The 21,538-nt window shown below is 40.6% G+C and overlaps 3 protein-coding genes and 1 long non-coding RNA gene across 4 annotated transcripts; 3 read left to right on the top strand and 1 right to left on the bottom strand.

Annotated features, from left to right (window-relative positions):
* Positions 1–984: 984 nt before the first annotated feature.
* On the top strand, positions 985–4,919 carry LOC135639362 (protein E6-like). Its single transcript, XM_065153089.1, has 2 exons — positions 985–2,322; positions 2,436–4,919. The coding sequence occupies exon 1, from the start codon at positions 1,012–1,014 to the stop codon at positions 1,771–1,773; it is 762 nt and encodes a 253-aa protein (XP_065009161.1). The 5' UTR covers positions 985–1,011; the 3' UTR covers positions 1,774–2,322; positions 2,436–4,919.
* A 1,283-nt stretch (positions 4,920–6,202) lies between these two features.
* On the top strand, positions 6,203–10,969 carry LOC103989186 (3-deoxy-manno-octulosonate cytidylyltransferase, mitochondrial). The gene is made up of 8 exons (XM_009407979.3): positions 6,203–6,525; positions 7,186–7,231; positions 8,185–8,271; positions 8,352–8,476; positions 9,492–9,631; positions 9,721–9,772; positions 9,934–10,044; positions 10,588–10,969. The coding sequence occupies exons 1-8, from the start codon at positions 6,292–6,294 to the stop codon at positions 10,678–10,680; spliced, it is 888 nt and encodes a 295-aa protein (XP_009406254.1). The 5' UTR covers positions 6,203–6,291; the 3' UTR covers positions 10,681–10,969.
* Positions 10,970–11,418: 449 nt separating this feature from the next.
* On the top strand, positions 11,419–12,627 carry LOC135639543 (uncharacterized). The gene is made up of 2 exons (XR_010496980.1): positions 11,419–11,763; positions 11,859–12,627. It is a non-coding gene; the product is annotated as an uncharacterized LOC135639543 (long non-coding RNA).
* A 654-nt stretch (positions 12,628–13,281) lies between these two features.
* On the bottom strand, positions 13,282–14,857 carry LOC103989808 (senescence-specific cysteine protease SAG39). Its single transcript, XM_009408754.3, has 2 exons — positions 14,128–14,857; positions 13,282–14,047 (listed from the first exon to the last, which is right to left on the bottom strand). The coding sequence occupies exons 1-2, from the start codon at positions 14,771–14,773 to the stop codon at positions 13,452–13,454; spliced, it is 1,242 nt and encodes a 413-aa protein (XP_009407029.2). The 5' UTR covers positions 14,774–14,857; the 3' UTR covers positions 13,282–13,451.
* Positions 14,858–21,538: the final 6,681 nt, after the last annotated feature.

Here is a 21,538-nt window from a genome sequence, read left to right as displayed (position 1 = left end):
CACCTTCTCTCTCTCTCTCACTCTCTCTTGTTTTCCTCTTCCTACCTCTCTTATCCATCTTTCTTTCTATGCGATCGCTTTCTAATTTGCGCTCGATTCGTATGTGTGACCCGATCCGACTCAGAATTGGATCCGAACCTCTTCTGGCATGTCGCAGACTAATCGAATCGGATTATAAATAATGTTACACTCCTTTTGTCATTTTTTTATATATAGAAAATATATTTAAGCTTGGCTTGGGCATGTAGGTTCCACAAGCTGCATGCGCCAATAATAATAGTGTCTTGCTCACTATAGTAAGAAATGATGTGTTGTCTTCCAATGGCCAGTCCTCTGGGACATATGCCTTCTTCTTCTTCAAACTACGAACAAACTACTCTCCGCCAGTCACGCTACTTCTTCAGGTAGGTATTCTCCAGACGAGAAGATACCTGCAAACATAAGTCAAAGGGCACGTATCTGCTCTCTCTCTTTTATTTTGCCTCAGCTCAGATGTAGGTCAAGTTAGATTTGTTACGCCCTTTAGCCGCCATTAGCTTTACACTACTATCCTCCAACACATCTGTATCCATGTGTTTAATTAAAGGGCCACATTAAGAGTTTTAAGTTAAGTTTTCGATTGCATGGTTGATCACTATAATCATTCAAGTTGGTAAGAAAGGGCAGATAATACCATATATAAAACACCCGCCTCGGTTTCACTGTTAGGGGTGTTCTTCCTTTCAGGATAATTGAGTGATTCATATGTCCTCTTTCTCCTCCTTCTTCATTATTCCTAAGATGTGGACTTTCTAGTTATGGCCAATGAGGTTCATGGAAGAGCACATGCAGCGTGCCTTAAGGCCATGATGTGCGGCCCACTTCCCCCCACAATCCTCGCATCATCACCCGGCCTTGACGATTGCCACTTCCCTACGTTAATTACACCCATAACACCATACAGTATCATCATCAGCATCATCTATATAAGTGTTGGTGTCCCTCCCACCAGCATCATCGTCTCCACTCCAAATGGCTACCTTGGTGAAGCAACTGCCCCTTCTCTTCCTCCTCCTCCTCGCCTTCTCTGCGTCCCAATCAATCCATGCAAGAGAGAGCCAGTTCTTCAGTAAGACCTCAAGAGAAGAACCCAAGGAAGCCGCTGCACCCTCAAAGGGAGAGGCTCCTGCGGCCACCAAGAAGGAAGACCCCCCTGCGCTCCCTCCCCAGAGCCATAATGGCCATGGCCTTTACGGGCGTGGCCCCTACCGGTTCTCGCCCACCACCACGAGCAGCTACGGCACCTACAACTACAACGGCGGCGCCCGTGGGAATCGCGATTCTACCTTCCAATCCGGCGTCCCGGCTGGCACTGAGCTGGGCGGCGAAGAGAAATTCGAGAACGGGGAGGAGTATCATGCGGTGTACAACTACGGCACGCGATGGAAGCCTGACAACAACCGCCCCTCGTCGTTCTCGAACGAGTACGAGACGACGCTGACGACGACGCCGCCGGCGGAGTGGAAGGGCGAGACCGATCCCACCAAGCAGTACGGCATGAGCGACACCCGGTTCTTGGAGAACGGCAAGTACTTCTACGACGTTAATGCCGAAGGGAAACAGTACGCACAGCGTTCCTACCAGTGGAGGGGAAACCCTGAAGGATATGAGCCGTACACCGGCGCAAGAACTGGCGGCTATGGCGACAGAAGATATGGTTCTTGGAGGGGCGGCTACGGACACAGCAATGCCGGGGAACAGTACCAGGGCAGCCAAGAGGACTACGTTCCTTGATAGACCCGCCGCCATTGTAGTAGCTAATGACTCTCCAAAGCCTTTGGTTTCAGCAAGTGTGTTGATGGTTCGAGTCATTCTCAATGTTTCTTTCTTGATGCTTCTCATCATGCATTTGGGTAGTGCGCGATCGAAATGTAATGTTTCAGATATCGAGAAGTATTAGTGGTTCGTCGGTTAATAGAGACGCGAGACTAACGTGCCATTTGCTTCGATCAAATCTTGCGAACCGGAGACACCCGACTCGAACCGTGGTCCAGTCCGACCCTTCACGGTCGGCTCGATCTGGTGAAGACGATCCACTTGGTCATCGGTGGCAGAACGACGAGGCCGCCGAACTCCTTCCTCCCACGGCCTCGGCGCGCCAGACCCCTCTCCCATCGCCCAGAGGAGGGCGTCTTGTGTGACACCTTCCGCTTCCTCGCCTTCTCCGCTGCCGAGATTCCCGCCAGCGATTACCTCTCCCTCGACGAGATCCTCGGCCCCCTTGGGACCCCCGTCGCCGCCACGTTCCCCGCGGCCGGGAGCCGCATGATCCGGCCCCAAAAGGTTAAACTATCTATCTATCAGAAGATCGATCGGGTTGTGCTTTGTGTTGATTCCAATTTATTCTTAATGTTTTGTAATCTATCTTAATCATGATTACTGATTTCTTCTTATAGATGTGGGGAGCTGACCGTGAGATGGTGTCCCGTTTATTGTGGTTTTAGGTCTTGTGCATCTACGGTCTTTCAATCCGAACCAATCTATCGAGTAGGTCGATTGAGACATCTATTTTTCTACGTGTACTCATCGACTTTCTTTCACATTTATGGTTATTTTTCTTGTCATCATCTGATATGGATTTTTTATTACTTTACTGACCACTATGCATGCAAAATCTGCCCCTGCAAATGGTGATATCATTCGAACATGTTGCGATTGCTGCAGAAATAATTGATTTTTCTGACTTCACCACTCCAACTCCGGAGAAACAACCTCACTTTTAAGATTTGGAACAGGTCCAGAGTGATAAAAGGGTATAGTGAATTTCTTTTGCAAAATCAAGTTATGTTAGGGGGTTCAGTATCCTTCATTTCCATGTGTTCTTGCTTGATCCTATTGCGTTGTATAATGCTTGCTAGTCTTTTGTCCTTATCTTATACATGGAATTCGAAACTCAGAAACCATATCTGCTCAGATATAGTTTTAGCTTGGTCAGGTGCATTGTATTTAATGAATATTTATTTTATTTGAATTCATTAAAAATGAACTAGGCACCAGACAATGACATCAGGAGGAACTCTTGCAACTATTGTAAGGTAAGCTTTCTGTGCTTCAGCTTATCAACATAATTATTCTCTGCTGCAAAATTTGATACATTTATGTAATTTTTGTGCTGCATTTTGAGAAGCTTGCACTTGCAGCTCTAGGTCTGTGTTTTTGCAACACATTTTACCTGGTTCACTTAGGTAGTTCATTGTTAATCGCTCATCTATGCTTTGGACAATTAGGGCAAACCCTAGTGCCACCACATATTTTTCACTGAGGTCTTCCAAATGACCACACTTTTTATTAATGTTTGAGACACTAATATTCATGTGGAAATTTGCTTTGCACAATCAATAATACTAAGTACAAAGCTTGACATAGTTTCACATCAATCTAAGGCAGGTGACGTCTTCTTTGTTCCTTTCGGTTGCTTTTGCACTGTAGTCAACAATGTCAATAGCGGTCTCAGGTTTATTTGAGATCAAATATGGTGAGACTAAAACATGTAAAATGGAGTGCCATGAGTTCCATTAAGAACTTCATTCAGTGCTGTATGGTTCCACATTTATTGGGGAATGTGTGACCTTAGCGCACATCACCTGATGGTCAAGTTAGTCCGGTGCCTCCGGGCTACTCCAACACCCTTATCAGCAGGTTTCCAAATGGGACACATTTCCAAGTACTTACAACCTGAATGGCCGTTTGACGATGATTCTTGATATTTGGCTGTACATATAAATGGGAAATCTACAATGTCACAGGTAACTAACATCTGCTACCCTAAAGTCCAAATGAATGACAATGTTTCTGATAGACAAAATAATATGCATACTGAGGCTTAACTTGGTTTTTGTGGCTCTGAGCACCTAAAGCATTGCGCGCTTTATTTTATATTGCTTTAGGACATGGAACGATGCATCGAGGGTTTTCCTGATCTGTGGTGTGTCATGTCATGATGGTCAGATAACTGTACTTTTAAGAAATTTCTGATGTGGCTTAGTTGGAACTTCCACCTTGGAGGGTGGTTGCCTAATTTCTGATAGAGTATATGCAATAACAAAGTATACATCTTTAATTGCATTAGAGCATTTTGACATTTGTTTAGAGTTTTCCATGCATGGTTATAATTATGTTGCTATATCATAATTAATGCAGGATGTGCTGCTGAGTCGCTAAATTCTAACAATTTTGGTGTTTGTGAACATTTCAAATGCCTTCTCATTGTATGGTTGGATATAATTTAAACAGAGCACTTATTTTCTATCATCATATTATTCTGTTCTGTGATATGTCGGTTCTCTGTGTTGGCCCATGAGCCTTGTTTCTCTTCATTACTGTCCATTTTTTCTGAAGTATTAAACTGCTGCCTATGTAACTTACATTTTCTAATCACGAACTCGAAGCTAAACTTTCTAAAATTTTAGATGCTACAGGTTAAGTCTGCTTCTGCCATGGCTTTTCTGCATCAACGCATGTGAAAGCCATCTCACGGTTGGACCCACGAAGGAGCATTTTAGGGACAATAATTAGACCAGATACACTGCCTTTACGTCGGAGAGGCAAAAATGGTGGACATCTATCTCACTTTAGTAACCTGCTTTTGGGGCAGGTGAACCAGCAGTTTGAGAGTGGGATGATGAACCGCTGCCCAGGAAGAGACTCTATATTATAGATTGTCATTTAAGATGTTAAAAGTCGAGACATATATTAGGTAAAGGTGAGCATTAAGAGTGCCAGTGGAATGAAGCATGGGAAAGTGTCTCGGAACAGAGATTTTTCATTCTCCAAATCCTCTCTTAGCACTGTGGTCATATTCATTAATTGGCTGCAGCTTCCTGTCTCATGTAATTTCTTTCTCATATTTTGCAGATATCGGAACGGTTGATTATATTTTAGCAGCTGGTACGAAACATTGCGGGTTGAAGTTGATTAGATCGACGAAGTCAACAAATATGTTATTCAAGTTTAATTATTGTAGGTGAACTTTTACGCCGTGGTCGAGGTGTTAACATGGCTCGATCCAGTCCCGGATGTATAAGATTGTCCACGTGGATACTTGGGTGGTGAGGGTGAGCATCGGGTTGGGTTCGAGCCTCGTCTCCCCAGTACGGTTTTATCTCTTGGCGAGTGGTTTGCTTCTCCGTCGTTAGACTCCTACACATAGGTCGAGGTCGAGGGAGGGATTTCCTGACTAGACTTCTCCGAAACTTAAGTTAGCTTTTGGTAGAATGAGAGAGAGTCGAGTGTTCAAAGTCCCTTCTTATTGGTAAGAGAGTTAGCTTTTATACCTGTGATAGGGTGGTCAGTCGTACGCAGTCCTTTAATGATCATCGACTCCTCGGGAGAATGACTTGTACCTTGCAACTGATCGACCCGTACGGGTCGGCACTGTACGGCGCCATCCTGAGTTTTACGGAATGACCTCGGGGTGTCCGATGCTGTATGGGTTGATGTCGTTCGACACCGTCTTGTATTTTGTGGAGCGACTTTGGGGTGTCCGGTGCCAACTTGTACGACGCTGAATAACGTGAAGGTCGTTTGGTTGCCTTGTTCTTCATTCCTCATCAGCCCGAAAGTCCCTTGTCTGCTACTACGTGGATAATGCCAAAATGTGTCATATTGAAACAGGAAAATGTTGGTGTGAGGATATGTCCATACTGTTCTTTTGATAAGTTTTCTCATGTTATTATTTCTGTGCATAATACAAATTTTGGTGATAACATTAAGGAGGGCGAGCAATTTTCATTATTTCTGTGCATAACACAAATTTTTGGTGAAATTTTCCATCTATTTTGAAGGAGTACAAAGGTGTCCATGTGGTTGGTTCTATTGGTTAGTGGAGAAAATAAATCCAAAAAATTGGAAGGAAATTAGCTTGTAATAAAATGATTTGCAAAATTTGATTTTGTTTAAATCCTATAGCTGTTTGGATGAACTGTCCTGAAAATGATCATTTCTAATAAAAGAAAATATCATATAGTGTACTGAAAATTATTATTATTATTATTATTATTATTGTTTGTAAAAGTGAGTTATAATTCACTCCAAAATTATTTCGGGCCAATTAGAATAAACCGGACATCCTAACAGACCACACGAATTGTACTGATTCATGAAACAGCAGACATTACAGGAGATCCATCGACAACCCCAACCCTAGCCGACGTCACAGAACCGAGGAGCTTGCGTCACCATTTCTCCCCGACGCTCTGATCCAATTATTCCTCTCGCGTTGTCGACTCGGAATCTTGATTTGTCTGCTCTTCGATGGCGATCTGCGCTCCCTCCTCCTCGGATTCGTCGTCGGGATCCAGGGCATGGGTGGTCCACGCGGCGTTGCTCGGGGCGGCGATCGCGGCGGCGGCTGGCGCTCATTTCTACCTCCGCCGCTGGTCCAGCGGGTTCCGGAGCCGGGTGGTCGGCATCATCCCCGCCCGGTTCGACTCCTCCCGCTTCCAGGGCAAACCCCTCGCTCAAATCCTCGGCAAGCCCATGATCCAGGTCTCAGTTCCCTCATTGATCTGTTTTCACTTTCAGATCTTGCTTATTGTGATCCAGGTAATGCATTCATGTTGGAGAGATTTCTCTTCCGAGATGGGATTTGGAGAAGTTACTGGGCTAGAAAGATGATCTTGAGATGTACAAGACCAGTGGGTTTGTTATAGTAAAAACTTATCGGTAGGAAAGGCATCCCTCAGCCTGGCTGAAAGGGTTGGGTGTTCGAACTCGGTAGGCGCCATGTTTTCTGCGTGTGACGAGCTTCATCCATGCTTTCTGCATGTAGGAATGTGGCTGCTTGTGGGGAATAGGAACAAAGATGGATGAGAACACTGAATATTTGAGAATTAGGCTGGTGAGGCAGGATGTATGTGAGTCAATGGGTTTAATCTTGGTTTGTTCCACGATGTCCATCTATAAGCTTACTTGTTCCATTCGGCTAACTCCTAGAGCTTCTGGCGGACTTCTGTTCATGGCAATATGGGGGGTCATAACTGTATATCTTTAAGAATTAGAATTGTTATAAGAATTGTACTATTATCTTCATCTTTTTTATAAAAAAATTAAAAAATCACTCTTTATTCTTGGATAGAATTCTATGTTAAGTATCTGCTGCATGCAATTGATTGCTTATGTTGTGATGTTTTTACAATATCTTTATAGAGAACATGGGAGAGAGCAAAGTTAGCTTCAACCTTGGAGAATGTTGGTAAGCGTCCATAAACAAGTACGTCTCATGAAATATATCTTTCCTTTCAAAGAAAACATCAATGGTTCTCTTTACTGTATATGGTAATATTCTCTTATGGAGATGAATTTTAGGTATGTGTTATGTGCTAAATTTATTACTACATTCAAAATTCAAAATGACTCGTTAATGCTAAAATAAGTCTTCACATGTCTAGACCTTGGATTACATATGAGTTCTTATGACAGAAAAGGGCTCTTTCAGTCATTTTATTGGCTCTCGTCTCATTATTGTCACAAAATAGTGGTAATTGTGTCAGCTTCCATGGAATTTTAATTATTTCAAGATAGATTTCTATCATACATTCATCCAAGTCTTTTTATGAATTTAACAGCCAATAGTATCGCTTTCTTTCTCTATTTTGGTCTATGGCAGTCTACTTGGTGAAGAATCCAGTATTTGAGAAATGGAAAGTTTTTGGATACTTATATCAAGATTGATACTTGCTGTTGACTCAAAAGTAGATTGTCAGTTAAGCAAAAATGTGTGGTTTAATCTTGTACACTAATATAAGAAAGATGAAAGAACTAAATCTTCTTCTGCAAAGAAGATGATTCTGGGAAGACAATTACTTTCTCTAGAGCTATGCTGCAAAGTGTCAGTTACAATCTCTCTAAAGACTTTAAATTTTACATATGTGACATTCCATACACTAACCCTCATGTTTGTCATTCTTTTTGAGTTACAAAACAAGGACAAAGAATTCTCACATAGTATTATCAGAGGTTTGTTCACTGAAAATCATATTCTATCAATGTCCTAATTATATGAGATCACATAAATTTTGACATAGCAATTTCCTAGAATTCGTGCTTAAAGTATGATGATGCAACTATTAATTATTTGAAAGTTTGTCTTCTCTCTTCTTCCTGAAGTCCATATTCTCTTTGATTTGGTTTTCCTTGTATCTGTAGTTGTTGCAACAGATGATGAAAAGATTGCAGAATGTTGTAGAGGATTTGGAGCAGATGTCGTAATGACATCAGTTGGATGCAGAAATGGTAATTGTGTCCTTTTTGTTTATGTTCCATGGAATCCTAAGTTTAGTTGCTTATTATGTTACTGTTTGTTCGATTTGTAGGGACTGAGCGTTGCAATGAAGCCCTTGAAAAACTTGGAAAGAATTATGACATTGTTGTCAATATCCAGGGGGATGAGCCTCTTATTGAGCCTGAGATAATAGATGGTATTGTTAAAGCATTGCAGGTGGTCACCACATCTATGTTCTGCTGACTCGTTTTCTTTTCCTTATTTTTGCAAAAGTAGTGCTACATTTTCAAAATACCATGCATCACTAAAAAACAGGGTGATGGATTTACTTTATATGTAGCCACAGAGGCCAAAATGATTAAATATTTGATCCTTGCAAATTGCAGATCCTAGATAATAAGGGTTATAAGAACATAGGAGGATCCTCTTTGTTTGATGTGGCAATTATTAGGAAAAAATCTCAAACATGAGATAAAATGAAAGAACTCATGATATTATGGTTGTGCAACATTTTGTAATTAAAAAAATATATAAAAAATCTAGCATTATCCAGTATCTTCAATAGATTCGGGAGATATCAGCGACTGCGCTGGATTAGAAGGGTTTGTTTCACTTATTATTTGATGATGTAAGTGTAACCATGAATAACTTAGCTGCCTCCATCTTTTTTCTAGTGTGCTTTGCATTTGCTTAGAGCTAGTCATATATCTTCTTTCATCAATAACTAAATGTTTGCTTTTGATTAACTTTCCTTTTGCCTTCCATCCCCTGGTTAACTTGTTGAATAATCACATCTTTCTTATTTTGTCCTCGTCGATGATGAGTTATGGCAACAGAGTAAATTGCTTTGTTTTAACAGTAGTGACATATGGTACACATGATCTTGTATTTAAAATATATGTGCGGTTGCAAACACAATGGTGCCATATTACACTGTAGAAGTTAGAAATTTGCAAGCTGCAACAAATTCAGACATTTTGCCTTGAATATGCAAAACTTTTCTTTCTTTCTAAAAGTTCACTTCACTGGTATATCCTTATTCTCACAAATGGACCTTTGGTTCAGATCTATCAATACCAATTTTCAGAATTTTGTACAACGGTTAGATTCATTTGCCTGCATCATTATGACTGTTCTATGTTGTATACTTCTATTATACAATTTACTAATTATGATTTCACAGGATAATTTTCCTATTATTAATTTTATTGGAGCATGTTGTATGTCATAGGGAGCTCCTGATGCTGTTTTCAGTACTGCTGTCACGTCCTTGAAGCCTGAAGATGGACTTGATCCCAACAGGGTAAAGTGTGTGGTTGATAATCATGGTTATGCGATCTACTTCTCAAGGGGATTGATCCCATTCAACAAGTTAGTGTTATCTTTCTTTCATATAACAACACATCTTGGATTGTTTCATAGCTCCTTTCTTATTAATATCATATGCTTGTGTAATCCAGGTCAGGGAAAGTTAATCCACAATTTCCTTATCTACTTCATTTAGGCATTCAGGTCTATATCTTACTCGAAGATGCTTATTTGTTGTCTAGTATTTTACATTAGGTAGTTTTCTAATGGTAGTTCCTCCTTCTAAGTTTGATCCGCTATTATTCTGGTTGATATCTTGATGTTACTTCTTTTATTCTCATTGTTGAAGCTTTTTGTCTGGTCAGAGCTTTGATGCAAAGTTCTTGAAGATCTACCCACAACTACCACCTACTCCTCTGCAACTGGAAGAAGACCTGGAGCAACTTAAAGTGCTGGAAAATGGGTACAAGATGAAGGTAATTGAGATACCAATCTCTTATTAGAGGGCTTATTACCGGGTGAAGGTTTTTTATGTCTTTTCCGAGAACTGAGTTTCGTCTTCTCAAACCATTTGACCTGATGATAATGAATGCTTGCTACCATTTCATGAATAAATTTGGTGTAATGGGTGCAATGGAAGTATACTTTTTCAAATTTCAAAATTTTCTGACATACTCACATTTTCCAAGCAGGACAAAAAAGCACTAATTTGACCTTCTTAAAACTGACATGTCAACAATTTCTGGTCTATAGTTGTTGCGAGAATAGCTTGCCTAGTTTTTATATGATGCTAGAATGACTCTCCACAGAAGATGATACGTCATTTTGGTTGTTATATTTCCTCAAAACACATGCAACATTTTAGAACTAGTTGGTTTGGACTTGTTCACAAGCATAAACATACGTGACAATGCTTCTTCTCTATGCTGCAAATTTGTTTTCACATTTGCCCTTCTTCTTTCCACTTAGTTTGAGAAAGTAAGTCACTCATCCCATAATTTCCTATTTCTGTATTGCAGGTAATCAAGGTGAATCATGACGCCCATGGTGTAGACACTCCTGAGGATGTTGCAAAAATAGAAGCATTGATGCGAGAAAGAAATATTGCATAGTGGAATGGCTGAAACGGTATGAGAGATCTGATGCATTCCTATGCAATTAAGCGTCCGAATGAGCATTTCATAGGGTGGATCAACATCTTTACCAAATGATTCTTATGTTACTCTACTTCTTAGTGACTATTTCGTTGTTGCTCATTCAATTTGTAGCTTTTATCTTGACAAGATAAGTTTTATATCATATCGGTTGTATCGCATGACCAACTGAATCAAAATAAGGGAGATTGCTCGGTGAGCTATGTTGTATGTATGAGATTATAATGAGAAAACTTCTGTATTTGCATCTTCTTTCGTACCTTTGCTTCCATGCTAGACTAACCTAGCCAGATTTGGTCTACAGAAAACATGTGCCACATCAACATCTCTAACCCAGAAATGAACTTTGCAGTTTCGGAATTGTTCATTTAAGCCTTTTTATTTTGTGTCATACAAGTTTAGATGCAACTTGTTTCGAATTTTTGTATATGATGAGTTTACCTAAAAATGATTCCTGTAAGTAAAGAAACCATTGACTGCTCTTGATGTTGATAGATAGTAGTGATGCTTGTTAGGAATACTGTCAGACGGTCGCATGTTTCTAGGAAGAGTGGTGTTCGACAATGCAGGAAAGTTATCTTTTTATCTTTTAATAATCTGTCAAAGTAGTCCTCCTTTGCATCAAAATAAAAATAATATATCTTCTATAAAGTCCATCTGCACAAAAGGCCTCAACTCGAGATATAATATCAAACATTTCCAGCTTCATAAAGTTCATATGTTTGTTGTCCTCGTGCGCCATCACTGTCGTGCTTAGTAACATAGAATTTAACCCCGTTCGATCTTCTGGATCCAACACCAGCTTCCTGGCATCATCCATTGCTTTATTCTGAGACATCCACTAGCTTGCAGGATATGTGCCTTTCTTATGCGGAGGTGTTAGAGCCTAATGCAACGGTTTGTGACTGCTTTATAGACTAATGAACTGTGAGTTGTCTTTCGGTGCAGCTTATTTTTAATCTCGAGGGAGAAGGAAAGTTGTATTTTAAGGCAATTTGATTCGCTTCACTCCTTTGGTGCTTCTTTTTGAATGATTCAGCCGTAAGTTGTATTGTTGTGTAGCCGTAAGATGAATGATTCATCATCGTAAAAGAGAGGCATTTAATTAGATTCTATGGTGTTTGTTCTTCCTTCAGAATGCATCATCATCGACTCCAACAAATCTCGAGATCGTTATAAATAACTGGCAAAGGAATGTTAAAAGTCGATGCATGGACGTCAAGACAACTATGAAGAAGAAATACGCCAAAGAGAAGGAGAAAGAAGGGAAGAACACGCAGACGAAGGCGTCGTCGGCAATGGCCGTAGTGGGGCTAATAATGGTGCTGGGGATCTGGTCCTCCCGGGACTTCTCTCTTCCTGTCACCGACTATCAAAACCCTCCCCCTCCACTTGAGCTTCCAAGCTAAGCTGTGGCATTCGATCGCACTTGCTTTGATGTTCTCATCCCAACGCTCGCCGCCGCGATGATAGGGCCGCGCTTCATCCGTGCGCAGGAAACCAACACACAGGAGTAGGAAGAGCGCAGCTTTGCACCAAGCCGCCATGCGACGTTTGCACCGAGTTGTCTTGGTACATCCATGCCTCCCTCTCTCCTTATATAAGTAAGCATGTCGGCAGTCTCTCCATCGGTCTATGGCGGCATGGGCTCCAGAAAAATCCAGCCAACAAAACACTTGATGCATCAGATGCACGAACCCGACGCTCCCGCCGCAATCGCCACCATGTCGTGAGTCTCCATTATTCTCTCTATATGCATAAACAATCAGTAGCTCGTTGAGATGCTAAGCGCGCAATGGAGATCAAGGTCCATGTCGAGGTGCGCATCTCCTGTTTGACAGAATGCGTGTGATACATAATGATAATATAGTTAGCTATAGCTAAATGCTATAGGTTGTTGGATCATGATCATTAAGAGCCACCTTATACGAGATTAAGGTAGTACAGACTGGAGAAGGCCACTTTTATTATTTTTATGATGCAATTTGCTCTTATGGCAAACAGCAAATGCGATCACCTACTGACCCTTTCTCCACGCCTGGTTTCTATTTGACCTCGCTAACACTCCAAAGGCCGTCTTGCAGCCGTATCAGAACAAAACTAAGGTATAGTGCAAAGCTTTAGAATTCCCAATTCCCATTTGTTGGCGATTAGTGTTGAGTCGAAGAGAATTGTGTTGCAATTATTACTTAGAATTTGGTAATTGTAAGCATATAAAGTTGATTTGATTGTTTGACATGCCGATTAGTGTCACAAAGCTAATCGGTTCTGAGATCATTCATCGCAAGATGATTAATATCAGGGGAGGATTCGATCAATAATGACCTACAAGAAACTAATTAGGAGCGCACCCGATGAGTTTCTATCGGTGCTCAATGAGCTTATTAGCTATAGTGTTCAATGAGCTGACCTGTAATCACTTAAATTTAGTTGGCAATGACGATAGAAATGTTGAAACATTGAACTAATACTCTGACGTGAAGAGTTGTCTGGATCATTGAGCTTGATGGAGTAGGCATTGACACGCATGGCTGACTAGCCATCCCATTTGGTGTCGGATTGGTGTCGACGTGGCATTCAACGTTTCATTTACGCGTTTCACAAGCCAAAGTACTTGTGCCACTTTGATAGATAACTGTCAGCACCATGGTTTACTATGGCTGACGTATGACAGTCGGTCAATGCCCTTTTATTGGACTTGGATTCGAAGACGACGCCTCCGAGCTTCCTCACACGGTTGGATAAGAAGCGTACATAGCAATGCCGCAGAGCCCTTCCGGTGCACCAGCAGCACCTCTCTGGATCCTCATGTACCCACTCTCGCCCCACGACGCACCCCATGAGTTCTTCACGAGCCAGTACTGAGTTCCATCGGCCGTCGTACCGTAGCCGACGACGGTCACTCCATGATCCAGGTTGGTGCCGCACTTGCCCGTGAACACGCCACTCGAGTAGAACTGGAACTCCGGTCCGCCGGCGTCGATGGCGACTGAGACGGGCTGGCGTGCTACTGCCTTCAGCAGCGATGGCTCACCGATCCCCGGCACGCTCTCATACCCGCTTATGGTGGCTTCTTTGGAGGATGACTTGACGGCGTCGCAGGTGCCGTCGGATGCTGTGTAAGGGTAGTTTGCGTCGGTCGTCAACCCGCCGTTGCTGATGATGAACTCGAAGGCATCCTCGACTGCGCCCCCATTGCATCCTCGGTCCTCGCCGTAGACGCTGCAGTCTATGAGTTCTTGTACCGACAAAGGGATCAGCTTTCCGGTTTTGAGCTTGATGATGCCTTCTGCTGCGGCTACAGCCGAGAAGGCCCAACAGCATCCTGCGTTTTTAATACCAATGCTCGACTCAGGAAATGCAACAGCATCTTAATTACACTCCTTTCTGTTGCTAGTAGTATACCGCATTCTCCTTGATTCTTGACAGGCGTCACTGCTCCCCTACTCCTCCAGTCCACGGTGGGAGGCACGATCGTCTCGTTCTCGTATCTGAAGGTTGGAGCCGCCTTCGTAGGCGTCGGCCTGAATCCACCGTGCGAAGCCTTGAACTCATCGTTCGTTAGGTCAGCATACCGGTTGATGCGGAGCTTGTACTTGCGGTGGGCGTCGTTGACGGTGTTTACGTACTCGACGTTGCGTTTGAAGATCTGGAACCGGCGGTCCTTCTCGGCTGCGTCCCTGTACACGCGCCCGTGCTGCGCCATCCACCGCTCGTGCCTGAGGGACATGGCCATGTCTGCAGCGGTGCGGCGGCAAGCGACACCGGACGCCCTGAAACCTAACACAATGAAGGCAAACAAGAAACACAGGCGATTTGCCGATGTCATGATGTTATACTGGTTCGGAGAAGGAAGGAAGGAAGAGAGTGAAGTGATTCGGTAGGCGATGACACTGCGGAGATGGCGATTATATAGAGCGAGGAGGGCATGATCGACGGAAGGAATGCAAAGAACGAGAAGGACGAGCTTCTCAGAGCCGCAGAGTTTGAAATCTTGTATGAAATGGGATGGGGATGGGGGTAATGTTGTCTCCTCCTCCTCCGTCGTCATGCGGAGAACATAGTTTCCAACTCGTACGCTCGACCTTGTCCGGAAGCTGTAGTAGCTTCAAGAGGTTGGGAGATCCTACGTGAGTTCGAATCTCTGGTGGCCTATCACAGAACGTACGTTGGTGTGAATATATAGATAGATTGATAGAGAGAGAGAGAGAGAGAGAGAGAGAGAGAGAGAGAGAGAGAGAGCTGCCGATGTCGGATATTGCATGGGCTCCAATGGACGTGATGGATGGAGCCGGCCGTCATAGCCGTCTCTTCGGCGCGCGGGTGTTGTCGACGAACAAGATAGGGGATGGTCCACCCCATCACATCAGACGTGGTCCTTTGCGTGATCATCCCAACTTGTGGCACGAATCACCACGGGGCTGGCTATCCCACGCTTGCCTTGTGCATGTTCCCGCAGCGGTCCGTCGTGCCTTGCAACTCACGCGGCCGCAATCCCTCGCGCACTCCACCGCGAGCGTCCGCTATCAACCGGATATCGATTTGGGATTTGGATGGCAAGTAACAGTAGCCGACGCGACTGTTCTCTCTACGTGTACTTCAAATCCTCATGATTTATGTGGATTACTAACAATCGAGCACCCAACAATTTTGAGTGTTGTCGTTTCAACTTTCGCAACAAACATAGACGAAGGGGAATCGAGGTATTCTCCTTTTAAGTTATTATTTATTTTTATCATGTTCCAAGAAATTATTTATCTATTTGAGTAAATCCAATAATCGATCTAAGAATAGAGGATGACTCTAACATTAATAAGGTATTAATTCATCATCTATGTCTCAATCGGATATGCGATTAAGCATACTTATCACATATATATTAGGGAGACATACATTACTAATTAACGAAAGAAGTCTAGTGTGATCGATCAATGGCTTAACATATGCTTACTTTTATTTCTAAGAAATATATCAAGAATCTATAGTGCCTTTTTAAAATATAAAAAAATTATTTATTTTGTTTCAAAATGAAATATTAAAGTATTTTTTATTCATTTATTAGCTACAAATTGAAATAAAAATTCTCTAGCTTTTGTTGAAAATTTTAGTAAAAGAGAAAGATATAGAGTATTTTATCAGAAAAAAATTCACTATTGATTTTTATTAGACGAAGCCTTCATATTCGTTTTTTCACTTGGTGGCACCTTTTTTTTCACTTGGATAAAATAAATACCTTCTAACTTTTTGTTTAAATGACTTTCGAACTTAGTCATAATATATAAATCGATTCTTTTAGGATGAATCAATCTAGTCTAGTTCCTACTTAACCAAGTTATACTCGAAACTGAACTAAGTTACACTAAATCATATAATATAATCGAAAAAAAATCTTAATTTTGATAATTAATTATTATAAAATTTTGGAAAAATAAAATTGATATTAATCATAAAATTCTTAAAAAAATAGGAAGTTTAAGTTGGTTTAGTAGAAATTGACTAAGTTATACTCAAATTGAACAATGATACACTCCATTACAATACTGATTTCGCTCGTCACTCGTTATTGGATGCTTCTTGCCACATTTTAGAAGAGGAAGACTCTATTGTCGGATGCCACCTATCTCTTATCCCATTATATTATAGAAGAAACTCCATTACCATAAGTTGTTTGTCACTCACCACATTGTAAAAGAGGAAGACTCCATCGTCCGATTCCACTCCAACAATAAGCGAGATTAGGAAGACTTTGCTCGCTTGTATGGAAGGAGTTAAAAGAGTTTATTAGAATTAAGTGATAAGTAATAGAATTATAGGGATAAGGGAGCTATAGAGATATATCTTAGGAATAGATATCATTTATGTCTATTTATTGAGATATATCTTAGGAATAAAAAAAATAAAATAAAATTATAAAGAGTAAAAAAAAGTTAAAGTATATGTATCTTTTGGAAGATCTAAAATAAGTTGATTAAATAGAGTTACGTTGATATGGGACTCGATTTAAATTATATTTCACATCTATAAATAGATGACATCTATGTGTGTAAATCTATCAAGTATTCAAGCTTATAGAATAGTTCAAGATCTCTCTAAATTTTTTTACAAAAAAATTAATATAATTTTTTTTTCATCTTAGTTTTTTCTTCTATCTGGTTTGATCTCTGGGCTGGTAATACCTTTTTACTATTATTTAAAAAGAAACTACATTTGCATGAGATCTCTTACTTTCTTTATAAATGATAAATAATGAAAATAAAATTAAAATAATATGATAAGTTGTCTGAATTTTTATAACCAAACTAGTAATTGACATTAAAAAAAAACAAAGTATTTTAGATAAGATTCGTACCACACCATCATTTCTTATCTCATCCCACCTCCCCACTTCGCGTTGCCTCCACATCATCCGTTTAAGCATCCGACTAATCCGCCACATTGCAATTGATAACAAAGCTTATCTGCGCACCTACCAAAGCGTTCCGAATTCACATGTGTCTCCAATTAAGTTAGATGTGGCCAGCATAGGTCTCATAATTGTCCGTACGTGCGTCAACCCTCCTGTATGAAACCAACCTAATCATCTATTTTTCCTGGTATCACAAATCCTTTTTGCTCCTTCGGCCTCTGTTGTTCTTTGGACGGCAAGAAAACAAAGTCATCTTATCTTCTATCATGCATTGAATAATGTGGATAACGTTGTTAATGTCAGAGGTTGGGAAGCGTTCGACGGAATTGAAATGGTTATCCTCTTCTCACCAGGTAGAGTGAATCACTCACAATTATTCATTTGTGGCTTTCATCGTTATGCATAACAAAAATCTATGTATCTTCTTTTTTGTCTTGATAATGTGTCGTAGGATTTTGCTCATTTTACGTATGAGGATTCCATGCACTTTCAGTTAAAATGGATTGATCTTTCATGCTCAAAGTTGGATCCTCAAGTATTGATAGTCTTGTAGGTTTTTTTTTTTTTCTATCTGTAAAGAATAAATGACTTATGATGATTTATCAAAGTTTTTACCAACCAGATTGGTTATTTATAACACATATATAGTTACAATAATTTTTCTCAATTCTTGTGGACGTTTTAACATAATTTTCCTCTCTTTTTTTTTTCCTTAACATATCATATTTTTACATCTCATCTCCTTAGTAATAAATATTGTAGCCCTTTTAAGTTTGTAAGAAATTCAACAAAAAGACAGAGATTATCAAAAGGACAAAATGATCATTGAGTAATTGTGTCCTCACAGTCTTTTTCTTTTTTCTGCATTTGTTCACTCTTTCGAGAGACCGTTTTAGTTTTCCTTTTTTTTTGTGTGTTTCTTCGCTTAAGTGAGTGATCTCGAATTTGAATGTATTCATGAAACGATGATAATAGTTTGTTCATCCATTCGCTTATCGATTAATTTTCTTCTCTTTTACGAGTGCTATGATAGTGTGTGAGGTTTAAATAAGTGAAGTATTTTTTTAACGACTTAGGCAAATTACAAAGTATGAATATTATGATGTTAAATTATCTATTTTTTAAAACTATTTTGTATCTATCTTTTAGCTCAAATTAAATGATGATAATCATTATTTAAATGACCATTTTGATATTTCAAGAAAAATTTGATAAGAGATACATTTATGTAATATTTAAATGAGCTGTGTTTGTTGTTTTGAATGCTGATTGGAGTGGAAACCCTGAGAAGGCAATCTTTGTAGATAGGGGAGGGGAAAGTGGTGGCTTATTTAATAGAATCACAAGGTAGAATACAAATGGTAACTCTCCGCTCTAATAGAGTCACAAGGTAAGATAGGAGGCACATCCCCACCACCAACTGACCACAATGGCAAAAACATCCACGTTCATGGATTCATGGAGTGATGCTGAGGGTCGGGCCCTCCGGGACTCAGCCTCTCCGAGCCCTCCACCACCTCTGCCATCTCCCCGTGCACCGACCCCGTTGCCAACGCCACCTGTTTTCTCGTCTTCGAGCTAACAAGGCCATCACCATACGACGACGCCTCCAAAGGGAGAACTCGGGCCTCCGCAGTGTTAGTGACGAAGAAGAGCAGCAGCAGAAGCAGCAGCAGCAAAGCAGCAACTCCAAGGCGCCATCTCAACATCTGTGTCGTCTTTCATGTTCGTGGGGGTCGCTGGGAGCCTTCGGAAACATTTATAACCGTCTTCCACTGCTGGTGGAAGCACTAAGACTCATTTAAATTAAATTAGAGATAGAGAAAAGTTTGATAATTCTAAAAGAAAATCTTTGGTTTGACTTCAATTCCAATGGAATCATTTCTCTCAAACAATCTTTTCTTTTCATGTTTCTCTTACTAGCATAATTCTTGAGTAGATGAAAAATCCTCACAGTGTCCAAGTTTATTTTCTTCCATGGCGGGCTTCTTCTCAGAGCCTACAAGAAATGCATTCGGAGGCCCAAAGTCCACCAAAAGCCTTGACACAGCCCGACGTGGGAAATTCCAAGAGCGACACGGACCGTGATAAGCTGGTGGAATCAAATCACCCCGGACAATTTTTAGGGGTGATGTCACCTCTGACAAGTCTGATATATATATATATATATATATATATATATATATATATATATATATATATATATATATATATATATATATATATATATATATATGCGGGCCCCGCCTTATCAGTCCCGAAAATCCTTAGGGGGGCGATTTCACCAAACTCTTTTTTTTATTTTAGCATTTTTACCAATTCAGAAATAAATCTCGTAGCGGTATTTCACCACTTAAAACAAACGGCGTCACGGACAATGAATGATGAACCTTATGCTATCATTCCCACTCGAGCCCATATAGCATCTATCAAAAGTAGATATGATATAGCCTAAGAACTGTAGAGAAACTTTTTATACATCAGTCTTGCGAACTCGGAAACTTCAGATCAAATTCGAGTCAATGCATCCCATCAATCAATTTTTTTTTATTCTATTGGAAACTCTACCGTGATTTTATTGATCACTAAAGATCTCTAAGGGATTAAAAAGAACCCGTAGGACAACACCTAAACTATAATCTAGAATGTTATTTAAACAAGCAAGATCCCATAGACAGGCGTTACTGGAATTTTGAGATGGATGGCTGATTCATTCGGAGATATCCCCAGTAGATATCCCCAACGGATGCAGATTCATTCGGAGATGTCCCTAGTAGAAGACTTGTTTTGCATGCCCAACGTATGCTAGCTAATCGAGAGGTGGATATCCCGGAGGCGCCACTACCGGAATCCTTTGCGGAGAGACGCACGAGAAGCCGCGCTTGAGATATCCGAAGCTCTCCTTCTTCGAGGGCTCCCGCCATGGGAAGCTTGGCGCGACGATGCCAGAACGGTGGACCGTGCCAAGGCGCCGGCCGAGATGGAGCCGAAGGAGGAGGGGATGGGAGGCGAAGACAGATTGAGGAAGAGGTGGGTGATATCCTCAAGGGGCACCCTCTTCCTACAACTCCTCCGCTTACAGATCGGCTTCTTGAGGGAGAGGCCCAAAGCGCTGCATGGAAGAACATCAGCAGCGGCGCTCGACGTTGAGGGAGGGACATTCTCCTTGTCTTGGAGAGAGTCGCAGGTCATTGCCAAGGGGCACAGAGATGGATGAGATAACGGATGAGTGGGGAGAGGGACGAGGAGGAGGAGGAGGTGGGGGTGGGGGGGGTGGGGGGGTGTACTTATGAAGGGGGTTCGGGAGAGAAGAGGGAAACGAAGGGGAGCTTGCATTTTGTTTTCTTGCCGGGAAGGAAGCCAAAGAATTCACAGGTCCGATTCATTGAAACTGGAATGCATTAGAGTGGAATTTCGAATTCCGATGTGTCCCGCTTAAGCAACTGCGGTTACGAAAGATGTTTCAATAAGGTGTTCCAGATTCAACTGCCTTCCCTCGTAGGTCCAGCTACCCGCTCCCGCCACCAGGCGCTAAAAAATTTTGCTTCGTGACGTCGAATTAAAAGTGATAAAAAGTTTCCCACCACACTCCATCGCGCTCCTTTTAGAATTTTAATTGACCACTTCCTGTTTTTTTTTTTTTTTTGTGAAATGGACCGTTGTAAGTGACCCTCTATGACTTTATGCCACCTTAGACTTTCCCGGGAAAAAGCTCGACATTTCGACTTTTTCAGAATGGTACTCTTATTTTCAAATTTCCCGCAAAAAAATCCTACCTTCTTTAAATATTCAAAATGACTATCTATTAAAAAATTATTTTCCCACTCAAATCCAAATGGAGCTATAATGTTTTAGTTCAATATTAACAAAAATGTAACTGATCTTTTATTATTATTATTATTTATATACAATGAATCAATACAAATATTAAAATATTTTAAAATTTAAATTTAAATTTAAAACTATGTGAGAAAACATCATTTTTATTTTTAAAAATATGTCAAAACTTTCATTATTTCCATCAAAACCACTAAGACTCTAATAGAAATTATTTTATCAAATCTTAAAACTTATATTAAGGTTAATAATTAAGATTTATGGGGATGTAAACTAACTAAGACTCATCTAAGATATTGTTATTGAATATAATTATAATGATTTTGTTTATTAATAAAAAAAAATTATAATTAGACAATGCTTTGCCTTATTTATTTTTATTCTTTCATAATAATTGGTTATAAATATATAGATCTAAATTTAAAGATATGTGAGAAAAGGCCAGAATTTTTATCCTCATTTCTTTTGAAATATATCAAAATCTTAATTTTCATCTAAAACAACTAATTAAAGTTGACGGAGATTTACATTAATCAAAACTTGATCACAGTATTTTTTTAAATATGGTTACAA

The sequence above is a fragment of the Musa acuminata genome, chromosome BXJ3-6, assembly GCF_036884655.1.
Source record: "Musa acuminata AAA Group cultivar baxijiao chromosome BXJ3-6, Cavendish_Baxijiao_AAA, whole genome shotgun sequence".
Taxonomy (NCBI): Eukaryota; Viridiplantae; Streptophyta; class Magnoliopsida; order Zingiberales; family Musaceae; genus Musa; species Musa acuminata.
This window is presented reverse-complemented; position numbering and strand designations above follow the sequence as displayed.

What these genes read in the sequence shown, in the direction of transcription:
- LOC135639362 (XM_065153089.1), top strand. Translation starts at nt 1,012, where the DNA reads ATGGCTACCTTGGTGAAGCAACTGCCCCTTCTCTTCCTCCTCCTCCTC.
- LOC103989186 (XM_009407979.3), top strand. Translation starts at nt 6,292, where the DNA reads ATGGCGATCTGCGCTCCCTCCTCCTCGGATTCGTCGTCGGGATCCAGG. An exon ending in GGATTGATCCCATTCAACAA is followed by an intron (nt 9,632 to 9,720) that starts GTTAGTGTTATC and finishes TGTGTAATCCAG; the next exon opens with GTCAGGGAAAGTTAATCCAC. An exon ending in AAAATGGGTACAAGATGAAG is followed by an intron (nt 10,045 to 10,587) that starts GTAATTGAGATA and finishes TCTGTATTGCAG; the next exon opens with GTAATCAAGGTGAATCATGA.
- LOC103989808 (XM_009408754.3), bottom strand. Translation starts at nt 14,773, where the DNA reads ATGACGACGGAGGAGGAGGAGACAACATTACCCCCATCCCCATCCCAT. An exon ending in CAAGAATCAAGGAGAATGCG is followed by an intron (nt 14,048 to 14,127) that starts GTATACTACTAG and finishes TTAAAAACGCAG; the next exon opens with GATGCTGTTGGGCCTTCTCG.